The 16,484-nt window shown below is 40.0% G+C and overlaps 1 protein-coding gene across 1 annotated transcript in view; it reads left to right on the top strand.

The window, feature by feature from the left end:
* The window catches only part of LOC135206055 (uncharacterized), a 53,970-nt gene extending 37,497 nt beyond the window's left edge, over nucleotides 1–16,473 (top strand). Inside the window, exons 9-14 of the mRNA XM_064237244.1 lie at nucleotides 85–322; nucleotides 8,201–8,298; nucleotides 8,526–8,720; nucleotides 9,035–9,187; nucleotides 9,581–9,790; nucleotides 10,510–16,473. Of these exons, the coding sequence (XP_064093314.1) occupies nucleotides 85–322; nucleotides 8,201–8,298; nucleotides 8,526–8,720; nucleotides 9,035–9,187; nucleotides 9,581–9,790; nucleotides 10,510–11,469 (1,854 nt within the window). The 3' untranslated portion in view covers nucleotides 11,470–16,473. The remainder of the gene's footprint in view (nucleotides 1–84; nucleotides 323–8,200; nucleotides 8,299–8,525; nucleotides 8,721–9,034; nucleotides 9,188–9,580; nucleotides 9,791–10,509) is intronic.
* Nucleotides 16,474–16,484: the final 11 nt, after the last annotated feature.

Here is a 16,484-nt window from a genome sequence, read left to right on the forward strand (position 1 = left end):
TATGTACGTATGATCAAAATTTTAGACAGAAAATTCTTGTTCATGCACCAGTTGTTATGTAACTTATAATTTTCCTTTTTCCAGACTGCGACTTTCGTATGCTCTCTCTGTTCATTGGTGCTATTAACAAAGAATTTATTGGTAGAACACCTAAGCCAGATTCATTTGGAGGAGTTGGATTCACTTGCACAAGGGGAAACCCACGTAGAAATACCTTCCAAAAACAAGGGAACTGTAAATGCTACCACATCGCAAGCGTCAAGACAGACATCTGGACATAGCCACCCCATTAAAGTAGAAATGAGCAGCAACCATGGTCTTAGTAAGTTAAGGACTGTTTTGGTAATTTAGAATTAAAGCTCAAGGCAACAAAATTACGAGTCTTGTAAGTTTTTACAGTACAGGCAGTCCTCAGTTTATGACACAAATTATTCATCAGAAATTATTTCCCGCTTTACGAAACATGTTCTGGGGTTATGATGCTTACAGCACCGATCTGGCGAAAGACATATGTCTCCAAAAAGGCAAAATAATCAATATTTGGGAGTTTTTTTTAATGAAAAATGCAATAAAATTGCAGTTTCATACAATCAACTTACCTGTCAGATATATACATAGCTAAGACTCCGTCGTCCCCGACAGAAATTCAAATTTCGCGCCACTCGCTACAGGTAGGTCAGGTGATCTACCGGCCTGCCCTGGGTGGCAGGACTAGGAACCATTCCCGTTTTCTATCATATTTTTTCTGTCGCCGGTGGTATCAACATCGTTGCTGCTACCTCCTGACTGGAATTCGCTTTTCTAGACAATTGATCATCTCTTTTTTGGACTTTTTGGTGACGTACCTGGATCGTTGTTTTGGCATTCGCTACTGTGGACTGGATTTGGACTTGCTTTTGATTTTTCTTCAAGAATGTCTGATTCAAGTGGTTGTGTGAGAGTGTGTGTGAATGTAGGCTGCAAGGTGAGGATACCGAAGGCTTCGGTTGATCCTCACACTGTATGCCGCAAATGTAGAGGTTTTGACTGTTCTATTTCTAACACCTGTCATGAATGTGAGAGGTTGAATGTTGAGGAATGGAAGACTCTAACTTCTTACTTGAAGAAGTTAGAGAGGGATAGAGTCAGAAGGGCTGCATCTAAGGGTGCGGGTAGTACAAGGCCTATTGAGCCTTTTAATGATTCTAACTCTTCTTTAAACTATGCATTTGATTCTAATTCTGTATCAGGGCCCTCACTGGCTTTACATTCAGATTCAGCCTCGGAAATTGCTGATCTGAAAGCTACACTTCATAGGATGAAATCCAAAATGGCTGCCATGAAAGGTAAGGATTGTGAAAGTGATTATTTTAGTGAAGTGAGTGCCCCCAGTGTTGTGGAGGGGGCGTCTGACCGTCTCTGCGACGCTCCCAGGCCTAGACCTCTTTCAAGCTCCCAAGCCCAGAGGAGAAGAAAAGTCGAAAGCCGTACGGAGGTTGTGGAGAATTCCCCCCGGTCAGGCGTCCCTTCAGCAGGCTCTGTAGTTAGACAAGAACTGCTCAGGACCGCTATAAGGAAAAAGCGTCCTCAGAGAGTGCTTCTCTTCGTCCGCCTCTCCCTCTCCTAAACGAGGGTGGAAGGATTCTTGGACCTTTCAGGCCCCTGAAAAGGCACTGGAAAGAACCTATGTTGGATTCAAGCCCGAACGGTTTTTGGAAGAAGCGCCTCCCTCGATCAAGAAAGCTAAGAGGGTTTTGACGTCCCCTGGCTTGGACAAAACTCCTTCGAGGTCTCCCTCTCCCGTTGAAGAAGACGCCGGAGAAGCTTCCAAGAGGATTATTTTGGCTGTACAAGAACAGTTATCCGCCTTGGTAGGAGTCCTTTCGAAGGATCCTCCTCGTAGGAAAGACGTGAGGCTTCCTGTCAAGAAGTCTCGTCTTCCTTCTCCCGCCAGGAGTGAGGCTCCTGTGGGACGTGAGGCGTATTATAGGCGTGAGATCTCTTCCGATAGAGACTCATACAACGAATATGAAGCGCCAGATAAGCGCGAGGCGCCAGACAAGCGAGAGGCGCCAGTCAAGCGCGAGTTTTCTTCCAGACGAGAAGCGTCTTATAGGATTGAAGCGCCAGATAAGCGCGAGCAACTTTACAGGCGCGAGGATTTAGCCAGACGTGATACGTCTGCCAAGCCAGCAGCGTCAGCCAAGCGCGAGGCGCCAGCCAAGCGCGAGGATGCAGCCAGGCACGAGGATTCAGCCAGGCGCGAGGTGCCAGACAAGCGTCATCCAAACAAGGATATAGCGCCAGAAAGGCGTGAGGCGCCAGCCAGGCGCGAGGCGTCAGCCAGGCGTGAGGTTTCAGAGAGGCGCGAGGCACCAGCCAGGCGCGAGGCGCCAGCCAAGCGCAAGGAGCTAACCAGGCGCGAGACGTCTGATTTGTTTCATAGGGGCTCTGTACATGCTCTTAGCCCCTCTCCAATTAGGAGTTTGTCTCCCGCAGAGAGAGTAATTGGGCAGGAAGACCCAGAACGAGAATTGAATTCTCCTTCTGATCCTATCTTGGAAGAGGACTCAGAAGACGAGACTCACGGCAGAGAAGGGCTGTCTAACTATAAAGTTTTGACAGCTCTCCTTCTTCAGGAATATGGAGATGCCTTGACCCCTGCCGCTCCTCCTTCTCCTCGCTCACTTTTTTCATGCTCCAAGACGCCAAAGTCGTCTGCTTTTCTGAAGATGAGGCCGACGATTTCTATGAAGAGAGCTCTTCAGTCTCTGGATAGCTGGATGCTAACCAAAAAGGAGTTAGTTAGAACGGTGTTCTGCATGCCTCCCGCTAGACTTACGGGCAAGAGAGGTATTTGGTACCAGACTGGGGTAGAAAGATGGGACTCACTCTCCCTAGCTTCGGCTGAAGCTGACTTTTCCAGTCTGGTAGACGCATCCAGGAGACATAGCCTTCATACGGCTAGAATAACTTGGGGTCTTTCGGAGTTGGATCATCTCCTCAAGGGACTTTTTCATATTTTGGAAGTCTTCAACTTCCTGGATTGGTCCCTTGGGGTGATGGCCAAGAAGGCCCATGCCTCGGAAGGACTCGATCCTGACGTACTCCTTGCGATCTTGTCGTGCATTGACAAGGCGGTACAGGACGGCTCAGGGGAAGTCTCTTTTTTATTTGGAGCCGGTCTCTTGAAGAAGAGATCTGTTTTTAGCGCTTTTCTGACGAAAGCAGTTTCGCATTCGCAAAGGGCAGCTTTGTTATTCGCTCCCAGATCTGACTTTCTGTTCCCTTCGCAGTTGGTGAGGGACATTTCCCGTTCGCTGACGGAGAAAGCGACACAGGATCTTCTCCTTCAATCGTCCAGGAAAAAGAGACCAGTGATGGTGGGAGAGAAGAAAGGTGTTACTACGCCTCTGCAGCCCTTTCGAGGAGGTCCTCCCTCTAGAGCTCCTCCTAAAGGAAGCGACTGAGAAGAGAGGTAGAGCTTCTTTCCATCCCTTTAAAAGGGGAAAGTGAAGTGACGTTCCTCCAAACACCAGTAGGTGCCAGGCTCCGGGGGTTTGCGGAAGCCTGGACTCTCATCGATACAGACGCTTGGTCAATGTCTGTTCTACAAAAAAGGATACCTCATCCCTCTCCTGGACAATCCTCCCCTGACGTCAACTCCGCGGGAATTGTCCGCCAATTACAAGGACCCTGTGTTGAAAGATACTCTTCAACGAATGGTGGATCAAATGTGGGACAAGAGAGCAATAGAGCTAGTGCTGGATCAAAGCTTCCCAGGGTTTTACAATCGCCTTTTCTTGGTTGCGAAAGCCTCGGGGGGGCTGGAGACCAGTTCTAGATGTCAGCGCTCTGAACAAGTTTGTTCAGAAACAGAAGTTCTCCAAGGAGACTTCTGCATCAGTCCTTGCGGCTCTTTGCCAAGGGGATTGGATGGTGTCTCTGGATCTCCAGGATGCCTATTTTCACGTCCCGATTCATCCTTCGTCGAAGAAGTACCTCCGTTTCATGACGGGGGGAAGGATATTCCAATTCAGAGCTTTGTGTTTCGGCCTTTCTACGGCTCCTCAGGTCTTCACGAGCCTTATGAAAAATGTGGCGAGATGGCTTCACCTGAAAGGTATCAGTATCTCTCTGTACCTGGACGACTGGCTCATCAGAGCAAAGTCAGAGAAACAGTGTTTGGAGGACCTTGCTTTGACACTAAACCTGATAAAGACCTTAGGATTGCTCGTGAACCTCGAGAAGTCCCAACTGATCCCCAGCCAGAACTTGGTCTATCTGGGGATTCGGATGGATTCTCAGGGTTTTCGAGTATTTCCTTCTCAAGAGACACTAACGAGAGGCTTAGAGAAAGTCTCTCTCTTCTTAGGGAAAGAATGTACTTCGGCGAGGGAATGGTTGAGCCTATTAGGGACACTTTCCTCGCTCGAACAGTTCTTTCCTCTAGGAAGACTTCATCTCCGTCCGCTTCAGTTCTTCCTCAGAAGATCGTGGAACATGAAGACAGGACTTCTTTCGGACAGTTTTCCCATTCCAGTTTGGATGAAGCGCCACTTAGAATGGTTACTCCCACTGAAGGAAAACAAGGGTACTTCCCTAGAAACTCAGAACCCGAACCTTGTATTGTTTTCCGACGCGTCGGAAAAAGGTTGGGGAGCAACCTTGGGAAAGAGAGAGGTGTCAGGCACCTGGAATGCTCTTCAAGTGTCCTGGCACATAAACTGCAAAGAGCTGTTTGCCGTACACCTGGCCCTAAAGAGCTTCGAACCTTTAATGAGGAACAAGATAGTCCAAGTGAATGCGGACAACACAACCGCCCTTGCCTACATTCGAAAGCAAGGAGGGACACACTCGTATGCCCTATACGAGCTCGCAAGAGACCTTCTTTTGTGGACATCACAGAGGAACATCTCTCTTTTGACAAGGTTTGTTCAAGGAGTAAGGAACGTGAGAGCAGACAGGCTGAGCAGGAGGAACCAGGTCCTTCATACCGAATGGACCCTCCACTCAGAAGTTTGTCGGAATCTCTGGTCTCTTTGGGGGACTCCTCATGTCGACCTCTTTGCCACGTTCCTCTCAAAAAGACTGGAAGTCTTTTGCTCAGTAGTAGAAGATCCCAGAGCTCTAACAGTAGACGCCCTCCTTCTAGATTGGTCTCATGTAGACGTTTACGCATTTCCCCCATTCAAGATTCTGGGGCAAGTGCTCAGGAAGTTTGTGACATCAAAGGGGACGAAAATGACCCTGATAGCCCCCTTTTGGCCAGCTCAAGAGTGGTTCACGGAGGTGCTGGAGTGGATGGTAGACTTCCCCAGATCCCTCCCACAAAGGAAGGATCTTCTCAGACAACCACACTTCGAGAGATTTCATCAAAACCTCCCCGCTCTCGCTCTGACTGCCTTTCGACTATCGAAAGACTTGTCAGAGCGAGAGGCTTTTCTCGCAAGGCAGCAAGCTCGATCGCTAGAGCCCGGAGAACTTCCACTATCCAAGTTTACCAATCGATGTGGGAAGTTTTTAGAAGGTGGTGCAAGTCGAAGAAGTTGTCCTCCTCCAGTACCTCTGTAACAGATATCACTGATTTTCTGTTATTTTTGAGAGAGGAATCTCTTCTCTCCGTAGCCACTATAAAGGGCTATAGGAGTATGCTTTCGGCCGTCTTTAGGAATAGAGGCCTAGATCTGGGAAATGATAGAGATCTACATGATCTGATTAGATCTTTTGAGACCATGAAGTCTAAGATTACATCTCCCCCTAACTGGAATCTCGACGTGGTTCTGAAATTCTTGTCCTCGGCAAGATTGGAACCTCTGCATTTGGCCTCTTTTTGTGACCTAACGAGAAAATGTTTGTTTCTTTTGTCACTGGCGACGGCTAAAAGAGTTAGTGAGCTGCACGCCCTTAGTGATAAAGTGGGTTTTAAACTAGATTCAGACATCTGTTCATTCAAAGATTTATTTTTGGCGAAGAATGAAAATCCTTCGAATCCCTGGCCGAGAAACTTCGAAGTTAAAGGCTTATTGGGTCTCGTCGGCAGGGAAACGGAGAGGTCTCTTTGCCCAGTAAGGGCTTTAAAGTTTTACATGCAGAGAAAGAAACAGTTGGGAGGTTCAAGACAAGGTCTCTGGTGCTCGGTGAAGGATCCATCAAGACCTATGTCCAAGAATGCTTTAGCCTTTTTTGTCAGGAACGTCATTACTGACGCTCATAAGGCTTGCACGGATGACTCTTTCGAACTCCTGAGAGTGAGAGCTCATGAGGTGAGAGCGGTCGCTACATCTCTTTCTTTTCAGAGAAATATGTCACTAAAGAATATCTTGGAAGCGACATATTGGAGGTGTAATTCAGTGTTTGCTTCTCACTATTTGAAGGACGTTCGTGTGACCTACGAAAAATGTTTTTCTTTAGGTCCTTTCGTGTCGGCGGGCACAATCCTGGGTACAGGAGCTAACACCAATCCTTTACATGATGCATAAGTCTAATAGATATGTTCTGGACTTTCTGCTGAACAGGTGCAGGTGCCGCACAGGCACCTGCACCTTGTGATATCTTTTATTAGATGAGTATCATAAAAATTTTTTTTGGAAAATTAATGTGTGCGTGTGCAAGTTGGTTTAGAGTTATGGTTGTTGTGAAGAGTTTGGGGATAACTCGGAGCAATTTTTAATACTAACATGGTGGTTAGGATCAGGTGGTCGGGATTGGTTGTGTGCTCCTTCATAAGGCGTGTTGTCATATAAGTGGATCAGCACCCATTGACAAAGTCCTTTCAGGCTCTGCCGAGTAAGTGGATAAGACCCCTTCGGCAGACCCACAAGAACTCTTGGCCATAGATCACATATCTCGCTAAAGTTTCTTGAGGTGATGCAGACTCCTGGGCTACAGCCACAAAGTCTACCACCTATCAGGTAGGAACCAAGGTTTTTTTTTATACCTACAACATATGTTGTTTACCTGTTTATTCCAGAAGTAGCTCTCTCTTACCCTCCACCGAAGGGTGCCAATCAGCTATGTATATATCTGACAGGTAAGTTGATTGTATGAAAATGATATTGTTATGATACAATAAAGTTTCATACATACTTACCTGGCAGATATATACATAGCTAAGACTCCGTCGTCCCCGACAGAAATTCAAATTTCGCGCCACTCGCTACAGGTAGGTCAGGTGATCTACCGGCCTGCCCTGGGTGGCAGGACTAGGAACCATTCCTGTTTTCTATCATATTTTTTCTCTTCCACCTGTCTCCTTGCGGGGAGGCTGGGTGGGCCCTAATCGTATATATCTGCCAGGTAAGTATGTATGAAACTTTATTGTATCATAACAATATCATTTTACATAATTTTCAATACACCCCAAACCATTAAAAGTAAGGTTTTCTTAGGGTTTTAGAAGATTTTTGATGATGTTTGGAATTATGACAAATTTCAGCTTAAAACGCAGCGCAAGAACGGAACCCCGTCAGAACTGGGGACTGCCTGTATTTCTTTGTAATTGAGAAGTGTTACAAGATTCTTATTTATACACACTAGGTCTGAATATCACTGTTAATTAATGTTGTTATAAATTAGTTTTTGAATGTACAGTTACAGAGAATAAATTTCCTAAGATGCTATTTTGTGAAACATAGCTGGGGGACGATTCATTGAAAATTCAGCCTTAAAAAGCAGAGCCTGAACTGGTTAATGCTTGTTGTTTTTTTAGGTACCAAAATTTGACCGCACGATGAGATTTTGTTTTTTCGTTCAGGTATTAATATTTGCTTCTGAGGCTAGTTGTTTGTTACAAATTTCCTCTATTTTGTTGTAATATGTGAATTGTCTTCAATAATCAAATCACAGTCTCAGTGCAGAGTTTTTGCTGTACTGCATATTAAATCATTTGAGTATAGTACTGAGTTTAGTATGCTACATTGCATGCTTTTGGTAAGCTTGAGCGTGTTTTGAACCAAAACATCAACAAGCAGTTATGTATACCATATCATCAAACGCTTTGTAAAATTATGGTTTTTAATTATTTGCAAAAACAATACTGAGAGAAATGTTCCCGCATAGGTTTTTCAAGTTCATAAGAGTTGAAGGAAATAAGCTGATTTTCATAAAAGTAATTTAATTTCCCCACTTCTCATATCTAATTCCTGTTTAACATTTTTAGAGATAATTGTCTGAAATTTAAAAAAAATGACGTGTAAATCCTCCTGTTTAATATTTACAGTACCTGAAGAAGAGTCCAACATGAAAGAAGAACCTCCGGATGATGAGTGCATGGAGTGTGGGTTTTGTGGTGAAGAAATTGAATCACGAGAAGATATGGTAAGTGGAGCTGATGAGGCCTGCAATGTCATTTTGAGACTGTTCATCATGAGTGGCATTAATGTATCTGTAAAGTAGCTATAAACCAGAATGGGATGATTCTGGTTTTTTATAATGTGATTGTAACATTGTTATCATGTTATGATTCTCAATTATTGGAATATGTTAATTTTGGGCTTCAATATTTTTGTCAACTGCATTAATAATAATTTATTGATCTGTCCCAGGTGGAGCATTATATCAATTGCCATGGAGTTGAAACCGATGATGATGGATGCCTTATGGACCTGGGTATAGATGTTGATGTGAAAGTAAAAGATACAAAGAGTCTCCTCTCATTGGCTGATACCAGGGCTGACGATTCCCTCCCAGAGAAAACCGTCCTATTGCGTAAGAAGCCAAGACAGAGCTGGCAGTGTAATGTAAGTTTTATTATATATATATAAATCCGTTTATGGTGTCAAGTCCTTTTTCGTTGAAAATGGGTTGTACAAATCAAATATACATTCAGTTTTGTGTATCATAATTATTATGAGGGATGTTGAAAACATTATATACCCTATTTTTCGTTATATGTACGTATATTTTCATTTTATTTTATTGCTGTTAAAGCATTTTTCAAAGTAAGCCTAATGATATGTCTTCATATCATTGTTCGGCGTCAATGACCTTCGATGTCAGGATGCCAGAAAACTTCTAATCATTCATTCATTCATATCATTCTGTGTGTTCACAGGAATGTCAGCAAGTATTTTCAAAGCATTTTGACTTCCTCCGACATGTTCGTGAGGTATGCAGTGATTTAAATCAACAGAGCAAGTCTGGTTCTCCTAAACCTGGAAGTTTTAGATGTCAAGAACCAGGCTGTAGTCATCTCACCTTTTATCAGGTATTTTATTAGGAGAGTCACATGCCATGTACCTGTATGATAATGTTATCCAGTATTGTCTTTTTAATTCATTGTTAATATGATTTGAAGTTGATTATCACAAAAGTTCAAGCAAGGATCCATTAGATTGCCACCCTAAAACAATTCATCTTGTACTTCAATCATTTATTTATATTTTTTCTTACTTAATACTGTACAATAATAAATTAATTTTATTTTTCTTCTAATAACTGATGTCTTCTTTCTGTATTTCATATTATCTTCTGCAATTTCTTTCAAATGGACACCATATTGTGTGGAAGCTTGAGTTTCAAGTCGGTGGGCCTAGAGGTTGGTTCATCATGAATAGTGCTCATCTTCAGAATAATAGTGACAATAATACTATTTTTTCAGGTAAAATTGCTTTTCAAACACATGGAAGAAGTGCATGGGATTGTTGTACCACGGGAATTCAAGACATTTAAAACCTTACCACTTTTTTACCAGTGGCTTAGTGGGGAAGAAAAGAAGTACAATGTCCGATACATAAGAGACACTACTCGTATTGAAAAGCAAGATGTAAAACTCATCCAGTTGGTCTGCCATCGCTTTCACACCGCCAAAGTAAGTTTTACTCATGAAAATAATGATTTTCTGATTCACCAGATTTTCTCTCTCACTTTCTTTATGCATATGTACACTGGGTGAACCAAACCAGGTTTTTCAGTTGCATTAATAGTCTTACGGGGAAAACTTAAGTAAGGCAACATTGAACTTTTCTGTTATTTGTGGTATAGGATACAATCAGACCTCACCTTTTTTCGTTCTTTTTCTCCCCTTACTTCTTTTTACTTTCTTAACCATCCTCTTGTACTCCTGCAAATTATCATCTTTATGTCTTGCAGTTGCTCCTCTGGTAATCTGACTTTCCTTCACTAAACTTGTCATTTTATCTCACCAGTAAGTGATTTTAATCCCTATCCCCACTCTCCTAAAATTGCCAGTGCTCTCTCATTTTTAATTAATTTTATTTGTTTTTATTAGAAGTTGCCCATCATTAGTTTCCTTCCGATGGTTAGTAATCACGTCCTATCTTAAAGGTGGTAAGAAAGTAACTGTTGGGTCACGGGACGCCGAGGGCATTCTGGGTACTACATGCTCTGTGACCTGGTATAGATGCCAATAGTCCCAGGATCTCTCAAGTTTGATTTTAAATCTACTGGTTTCCAGCTTGGCGCTAGTATTATCCTAATGTTAAGACCGAAGGTTTGTTAGTTATGAAAAATACAAATTGGTTAAAAATTTGTCATATTTTATACAAGCAATGTGCCTGTTTGTTTCAGATGGACCAGTTTAAAGAAAAAAAGGAGGGAGATTCCTCTGATGGAGACTCGCCCAGCAAAATCAAACGTAGATGGTTTGTGCGAATCCAGCGCTCAAGCAATTGCCATGCTCGTATCCATCTCAAGGTTCAGTATAATCCTAGTACTGAGGACTTTGATGGGGAAACTCAAATGGTGTATTATCCTCAGCACACACACAGTGAAGACGATCATCCTCAGGATCTCATGAGAAGAGTGATGGAGAGACACGCAAGAGACAAGTTCAGAAATGGAAATCGTAAGAGGCTGAAGCAGAATTCCTTTGAAAAGGGGAAGGTTATTAGTGACGAATTAGGTGGGGTTATGTTAACAGGCACCGCTGAAGGGTTTGAAGGACACCAAGTAATAACGGCTGGAACATTAAAGCTAGAGGAAGGGACTCTCACTGTAGATCAGTATATGAAAGAGTTTTGTCAGACTCAGCTAAAAAGTGAAGATGGGACTGCAGTGATTGTATCAACTGGAGTTGGTCCTGCAGCTGTAGCAGCATTTAAAAACAAAAAGGATCAGGTACCAACATCATCTGTGTTGATGCAGGCTGATGTTGCAACACCGTCACTGTTTGTAAATAGTACTAGTAATAGTGGTGGAACATCTGCAGTATTGGTTGAAAGTGGTGAACCTGGAACCTATGTTGTGCAAGATGGTTCTGTGGTGAGTGTTTCTCAGGATGATACTTCCCAGAAAGACATGGGGGCAGAGGAGTATGTTCTTCCGGCTGATGAATCTGAGTGGACTAAGCTTTTTGAAGTATTGCGGTTGAGACTTTTAACGCCTGAACTTAATGATGAGGAGAAAGCTGAAGGAGAGAGCCTTTTATCATATGAAAATGTGATATCATATTTACCATTATCAGAGCAAGTTACCATTTTTCAACAGTTATGCTTATTGACGAACACAGCAATCGAAACAGCTGATTAATGTAAGAATGCACAAATTTTACAGACACAAAAGTTTCTCATTAATTTTTATGTTCTTGAGGATTCTTTGTTTCAAAAGCACAAGAAATTTTTTTTAGTAGTCTGCTTTGTAAGGTGACCGAACTTTTAGCATGTATTCTAGTCCAATTATCTGTGACTTCCATCTCTGTTAGGCTGTAATGATCAAAACCCACAGTTTGTTGACTGGAACTGAAAACATTTTAATTATTGTTATGACTGTTGTTATTAATATTACTATTGATATTCAGCATCTGTATTTATGTAGGTGGAACAAGCCATGAAAGACTTTTGAGTTGCAAAGCAGAGGTCTGCAAAGTAGATTGTATATAACAGTGAAGAGAAGACCCATGAGTTAAGATAAATTAATGAAAACCAGTCTATATATGTATAAGCAACATATCAGAAAAAAGACAGTGGTGCGTGCGTCTGTAAAGTAGTATTAAGGGGGACTTTGAAAATATAAGAGCTCTGTCATTGGGAACATTTCCATAAAAGCCTTTCCTCTATTTTTTTAAAGTAAAGGGGTGACTTACCTTGGTCCTGGGCAGTACGACATCAAAGCACCTGAAGAGAATGTGAATAATGCCTCAAAGTGAATAGAATACTGGCTGTAGAGTTTACATGTACTAAAAATGATTGAATGCCATTATCGATTTTTTAAATAGACTTATGGCATTGCTGTAAATATTCAAGTTTTATCATTTATACTTGCCAGTTTTAATAGTCTTTGAGGTAGGTAGATTTAGCCAGCCTTGTGATGGTACGGGCTCTTTGAGGTGAATTGAAATTTTGATAGTTTTGTAAGCCAGTAAGGTAAACCTTTCATTATGAATTATTTAATAGAAGAAACTTGAGTGCTTGCACAAATTAATTTTTGATAAGGTTAATATTATATCAATCTTTGATTGGGCAGACCAGAAGGACTGGATGAGAAGGAAAAGGCTGAAAGCTTTGCAACGGAGCTATAAAAGGAATGCTGCAAAACCTGTTATAACATCATTTATGTGTGATTATGTGGAATGATTAAGGCATCCTTAATCTTTTTTTCCATGTTAAATTTTGTGCTATTTTCCCTTGGTAATACGGAGTGACAAAAGCTTCCTAATCTCTTTTTCAATAATACATAATGATAAAGGTTCTCTAAACTCATTTTTTCATGTTTGTCTTTTCATAAATCAGATGGGTTGCTCTATTTGTTTGATTTTTTGAAGGGGAATTGGTCACTGATGCATTAAATCAAAGCATGTCACACAGTTCTTGAAACAAATTGCTCCTGCACAACCTTAAGAATGAGGCTGTTGAGCAGAATAAAATTAAGTTAATGAAAACACCTTACAGCCTTTTTGGTTTTTTTGAAGAAATATGCTGTTCTTCTTGAAGGGCTGTTTTCAGATGTACGTATATTTGGACTAGAATAATTTATTATTTACTACAGTCTTAATTACAGTATGTAATTCAGTATATTGGGGTCAAGTTTATTTTTAACAGGATAATGGAGAAAGGTCTTTTCCTATTATAAATTTGTTATACATTTTACCTTCTTTCAGGCATTTCTTCAAGGTACTTTTTTTTTTTTGAAGGGACAAGGTCTTTACAAAGCCACATTGATACAAAATTAGTGGAAACATTAGTTTTGCACAAATTAGTGATACTTTTGTTTATGCACTTTGTTAGAAACTCATGTGCAGTGTTATGCAAACGGTTAAATTTTACATGTACTATATTCCCTTGTCTTGTATCAAAATATGGCCCTTTCAATGGGCTTAGGAGTGTACTGCATGATATTTGTGTACATACAGAATTGTAAATAGTTTATTAATGTCTTTCTCAATTCCTTTGAGGAAGAGTTACGCCTCTGTGAATAATGTATTTAGTTTTTTGCACTCGTTGTAAATACCAAATGCTGATAAAAAGTGTCCTTCAGTAACGTGAGTCAGAGGAGATGTCAGTTGAAGCCATATTTAATCTTTAGTTGCTCTGTTCTACTGATGGTCACAGATAGATAAAAGTATATAATATGTTCTTAAGTACAAGTAACTTCCAATGCCTCTTACTAGTAATGGATCCTATTGTTATTTACATTTTATGCACCCAGAATCATCTTTTTTGTTTTCATAGGCTCTATTATTCATTATAAGGATATCATTGTAATTACCATGAAGCAGATTTAACCTTTGCATTATTGAATCTATTTCATTCTTTTTTTTTTTTTTTTTTTTTTTTTGCCTGTTGTGAAAACTTGCTAAGATTCTGGAAATGAAAATGATAATATGCCTTGGCTTTTCACAGTTTTGAAGTAGATGAGCAGGGACTCTTCCAAATTACCATCATCAAATTGTTGTGATAATGAGGTCAGCTGTGTTTTTTGTCGAAGATCCAAAAACAGTACAGAACTAATTGCATGTGCATACTTGAAATTTTTGTCATAATTGGCATATTATAGCATTAAATCTTTGAAGATTGCATGTATTGCACATAGTAATGATCATGCTTTGTTTTTCTGTGTCATGAACTTACATATTCTTGTGATGTCTATTGGAAAATTCTCCAAATCTAGTCCTTCCAGTTTTTTTTTTTTTCTTTTTTAATTTAGTGAATACATTCCTGTGGAGTATTTTCTTTTGGCATACACAGTTACACAGTTGTCTCATGAGATTTAGGTGCCTAACAGCAAATCAGTTTGTCCCTGTAGCGTCTTGACAGTTCACCTATTGCTTTTGTAGCTGAATGGCAGTTAATCCATTTGTCCTTTGGTGCCATAATTCTCTCTCTCTCTCTCTCTCTCTCTCTCTCTCTCTCTCTCTCTCTCTCTCTCTCTCTCTCTCTCTCGTGTATATACTATGCAAAAGTCTTCTCTTGTTTTGGTGTAAAATTTAGTTTTATAGATATTTTTCAGTCTTGAGGTTTTATGATGATGTTGCAGTAAGATACATATGATGATAGATGAAATCCAGCACTAACAGTTAGATGTCACAAAAGATGCCTGGTGCTCTTTACTTGTTATGTTAATTACTGGATATAGTTTTCATTTGTCTCAACTTCCAATAGGGCCTCTTAGGTTTTATAAGCTCTAATTTTTATTATAGTGGACAGTCCTAAAGTTTCATTAATTTCAATGGACTACTTTATGCACAATCTTCTTCTTTCTTTCCCTACATTTCCATTTTTACGTAGGTTATTACAGATCATGTTGCCCAAGAATGCCGTAAATTGTATCGTACTTCTTGATATTAGAATTTATTACAGATCATTTTACCCAAGAATGGCAGTAAATTGTATGGTATTCCCTGATATATAGAGAACTTAACACATATTCTTTTTGATGTATACTTCTTGGAAGTTATTGAACTTTTTTCAACTTAGATATGAAACTATAGTGAAATGCTCAGTAGACTGTTGTCTTGACAGGTAATTTTCCCAAGTGGGGAAAATGTATAATTGTTTTTTCATCAGTTTATATAATTTGTACATTCCAGCACTCCTTTTTTTTTCTTTTCTTTTTTTTATGCACGGTAACTTAGATAAATACAGTAATTGTTCATACTTTTTTCTTAGTGTTATGGAACAAAAATTGCCCACTTTCCAGCTCTATGATTTCTGAAATACAGTTGAAGCCAGTTTGCATGGTCTGAACTTTTAGTTGCCGATTACATTCCTATCTACTCTTGGCAGATGGTAGTCAAAACCTTGGGTTGGAAAGCTTGATATCTCATTTTATTTTTCATTCTGTCAGACAGTTGCATTTTCATCAATATGTTAACATGAGTAGAATCTTAGAACTGTAGTTTCCACTTACTGTATAGTACAACATTTATAAACTTCTGTCACTTTGTACATATGTATAAGTGAGTGTGGGTTGCATTTTATCTTTTTCTATATTACTGTAGGGCAGTGTGTGGGCAACTTATATTCCTGAATTGCTTTTTTTTTCCCCATTGTTATATGTTTCGTTTTTTTAATACTAAAGAAGTGAAGATAGTTACTTGGAGAATGTTGTTCTTATGTGTTTTCATTCTCTTAGTTATTCTTCCTCTTCGTGGGGTCTGTATTAAAGAAAAAATGTCCTCATTTCCAATATAGACTTGAACTTTGCAAGTACTTTTTCCGAAGTTTCCTTAAAGCAGAAAGTTTATATTTACCTACAAGCTTTTGTATTTGATTTGCATACAGTTTTTAAAGTTTCTTTTTTTTTTTTCATCTTGCCTGCAAATTGGGGGTGAAGGGTGGGTCTTGTTAAGTACAGTACAGTACTAGAAAGACATTGGGCTACAAGGTGATTTAATCTTTGAGGAAGTGTGACTGAAGATGTTTTATTGAAATTTTTACCAAAACTTATAGATGGGTAAAGTGTTTAGGTAGCACATTTACATAGTAGGTTCTTTTTGTGCTTTCCTCACTATACTTTTATTCATTAGTTCGTTCATGTCCTGTTTACTGTATATTTGTCTGAAATGGATGACGGCCTGCCAAGCATATAGCGAATGTTTTCTGCTTCAACTAAAGCATGATAGGTAAAGAAGCAACTGGTTTATACCATTCTTAATCATGTACTATATAATTTTTCTTTGATATAATTAAAATTTTATTAGTAATGAATGCAATGTATGATGTTGAAAAAAAAAATTAATAAGAGCAAAGGACAGACTTCCATAGCATGGTTCTTATCCCTGCTGTTTAAATATTGTTATTGTGGATGGTGGTTGTCTTCCGCAAGGTATTTTACTGCATAGGGACTGCAAAAATAGTCATCTGAGGAATAAACACACACACGAGATTTGAAATTGTAGGTGATGCTGTTATTTGTACCATGCTGATTTAATCTATATTCCAGAGTCTTAGCAGCAGTTTTTATTTGTTTTGAATAAAAAAAAAAAATTGAATCAGAGTACCTGATGTCTGTGCTCTTGGTTGCTTTATGTATAGCTGTATATTAATTTACTCCTAAAATGCCTGTGAAGTACCTGCAAATAAATAATAGATCTAACGTTTCTCTTG

This window comes from Macrobrachium nipponense, chromosome 29 (genome assembly GCF_015104395.2).
Source record: "Macrobrachium nipponense isolate FS-2020 chromosome 29, ASM1510439v2, whole genome shotgun sequence".
Lineage (NCBI taxonomy): Eukaryota > Metazoa > Arthropoda > Malacostraca > Decapoda > Palaemonidae > Macrobrachium > Macrobrachium nipponense.